The sequence below is a fragment of the Oratosquilla oratoria genome, chromosome 27, assembly GCF_046742065.1.
Source record: "Oratosquilla oratoria isolate Oo_2021 chromosome 27, ASM4674206v1, whole genome shotgun sequence".
Taxonomy (NCBI): domain Eukaryota; kingdom Metazoa; phylum Arthropoda; class Malacostraca; order Stomatopoda; family Squillidae; genus Oratosquilla; species Oratosquilla oratoria.
The window spans coordinates 42,109,295-42,111,798 of record NC_134803.1 but is presented as its reverse complement, the minus strand read 5'-3'; the positions used below and the strand labels follow the sequence as shown (position 1 = coordinate 42,111,798).

The 2,504-nt window shown below is 53.2% G+C and overlaps 1 protein-coding gene across 1 annotated transcript in view; it reads right to left on the bottom strand.

Moving 5' to 3' along the window:
- The window catches only part of LOC143039813 (uncharacterized), a 105,308-nt gene extending 103,228 nt beyond the window's left edge, over window positions 1-2,080 (bottom strand). The window contains exon 1 of the mRNA XM_076210062.1: window positions 1,037-2,080. Coding sequence (XP_076066177.1) covers window positions 1,037-1,199 — 163 coding nt within the window. The 5' untranslated portion in view covers window positions 1,200-2,080. The remainder of the gene's footprint in view (window positions 1-1,036) is intronic.
- Window positions 2,081-2,504: the final 424 nt, after the last annotated feature.

Here is a 2,504-nt window from a genome sequence, read left to right as displayed (position 1 = left end):
TAGAGAGAGGAGCAAGGAAGAGAGAGGTACAAGGAAGAGAGAGGTACAAGAAAGAGAGAGTAACAAGGAAGAGAGAGGAGCAAGGAAGAGAGAGGAACAAGGAAGAGAGAGGAACAAGAAAGAGAGAGAAAGAGAGATGAACAAGGAAGTAAGAAGAACAAAAAAGAGATAGGAACAAGAGAGAGAGAAAAACAAGAAAGAGATAGGAACAAGGAAGAGAGAAGAATGAGAGAGAGAGATAATAGGTGAACCTAGGAATAATAAAAGAATAATAAGAGAGGAACATAGAGAGAAAGAGAGGACCATACGAGTAACATAAGAGGAACACAAAAAGAATAGGAGAGGAAAGAAGAGAGAAGAAGAGGACTAAAAGAGGAGGAAGGGAGCTGGAGGCGGCTGCACTGGGCACAGGAGGAAGGAGGGTCATCTCAAGGACGTCTCCTCAGGAGGGGAAGGCTGCCCTTGCAAGGGGAGTGACGTTCCAGAGGCTCAAGCAACCCATATACACATACATATATATGCACATACACATATACACATATATACATATGTAGTACATGCACTTGTCCAGATATTCACACATGCATATATACATACACACGTATATGCATACATACATACATACATACGCACATACATGCATACATAAATACATACATCATGCATGCATACATGCATACCTACACACATCATGCATACATATATACATACATACATGTATAGATATACATACATACATATAAACATACATACATATACATGCATACAAATACACAAATAAATTTATAACTGGTGAAACATGTATTTATATAATAACATTTCTAATGACATTGAAATGAGTTCGAATGCTCTTCCAGCATTTCTGAACCCATTTCAACATGTCTAAACGTGTAGGAGCGTGTCTGGGTCCACTGGGCCCCCAAAGCAGAAAGCAGGTACCCCACATGCGCAAAAGAAGCGTTCAGAAGCGAAGCCAGGCGCGCGCGCGCGCGCGCGCCCCGAGGTAACAAGAGACGGTGCATACATCCATACATACCGTCCCTAGGAGGCGACGGACACTGTGATGTCGGGTACGCGCCCATGGGGTAGCCATAGGACCCCTGGGCGTACATGGGCGGAAAGCCATAGCCGGGGGCGTTGTACTGGGCGGACTGTTGATAGCCGAGGGGCTGGGCGTAGGGCGGAGTGGTCATGGTCATGGTCTGCACGCCCGCAGGCCCTCAGTGGCACCTCGCCCACGGTAGGCGCTCTCTACAGCATCAAGCTGGGTGGTAGGGCGGTTGTGGGCGGCGGAGTTTCGGGCGGCAGGTTGGGCGCGGGCGACCCGTAGGGCCGCCGGCGGGGGGGGAGGGGGGTAGGAGTCCTTAGTAGTGCCCCCAGGCCTCCGTCACATGAGTTCTTGGATCGACAAAGGACAACAACGACAATTAAGTTCAGACAGGCAGGAGAAACAGAACAAAGATTTTTTCCTTTTTTTTTGTTTTTGTTTTTTGTTTTTTTTTGTTATGTTTTGCTTTAACTCGGCGGCATGACTGCCTGCCTGCCTGCCTGACTGCCTGCCTCCCTGCTCCACACCGCAGCAACGGCGGAAGATGCGGCTCCTTGCGGCCAGCGGCGGACGGTTGCGGTGAGGGTGGCGGCAGCAGCAGCGGCGGCGGCGGCGGTGGCGGCGGACCACGTGGCGTGATTGCCGCAGGCGGGGGCAGGGAAAGACCCTAAGGGCCGGAGGGCGGCCGGGCTTCGCGGGGGCACCCCAGGGCCCACAGGGGAGGAGGAGGAGTGGGAGAGGAGGAGGAGGGGAGGAGGAGGAGGAGGAGGAGGAGAAGAGGAGAGGAGGAGGAAGAGGAGGGAAGGAGGCGCCTTACATGAGCACCTGGCAAGGACGAGGGCGCCGTCAGCAGGGCGAAGGCCGACAACGGGTACTGATCGCTGCGAGCGTTACGTCGGGCGTGCGTGGGCGTTATTTGTTACATACACACGGGTGTAACACTCACAGCTAAGTCCACCAGACTAACATGTAATTCCTGACAAGCCTTCATACTTCCTTTACAACAGGTACACACATGAGGCAGCAACAGGGGCCGCCCCCTAACATGATCGCGGCCAATCGCGGACGCGGGCTCCTCCCATGGGTCGACAAACTCGCGTGGCCATTGGTCCAAATCGACTAAGCTCCGCCTTCTGCTTCCCAATACTCGTCAATCAAGTTTATGAAGGGTTTTGGCTCCGCCCACTCACTCTGGCTTCGTTCCTCCGATCACCGAACTTTGCTGGCGTCCTAGACTTGTCGGAATACATGCACTCAACATCTGTATCTCCTCCTCCTCCTCCTCCTCCTCCTCCTCCTCCTCCTCCTCCTCCCCCTCGTCCTCCGCCCCCTCCTCCTCCTCCTCCTCCTCCTCCTCCTCCTCCTCCCCCTCGTCCTCCGCCCCCTCCTCCTCCTCCTCCTCCTCCTGCTCTTCCTCCTCCTCCTATTCCTTTTCCTCGTTCTCTTTCTCTTCCTT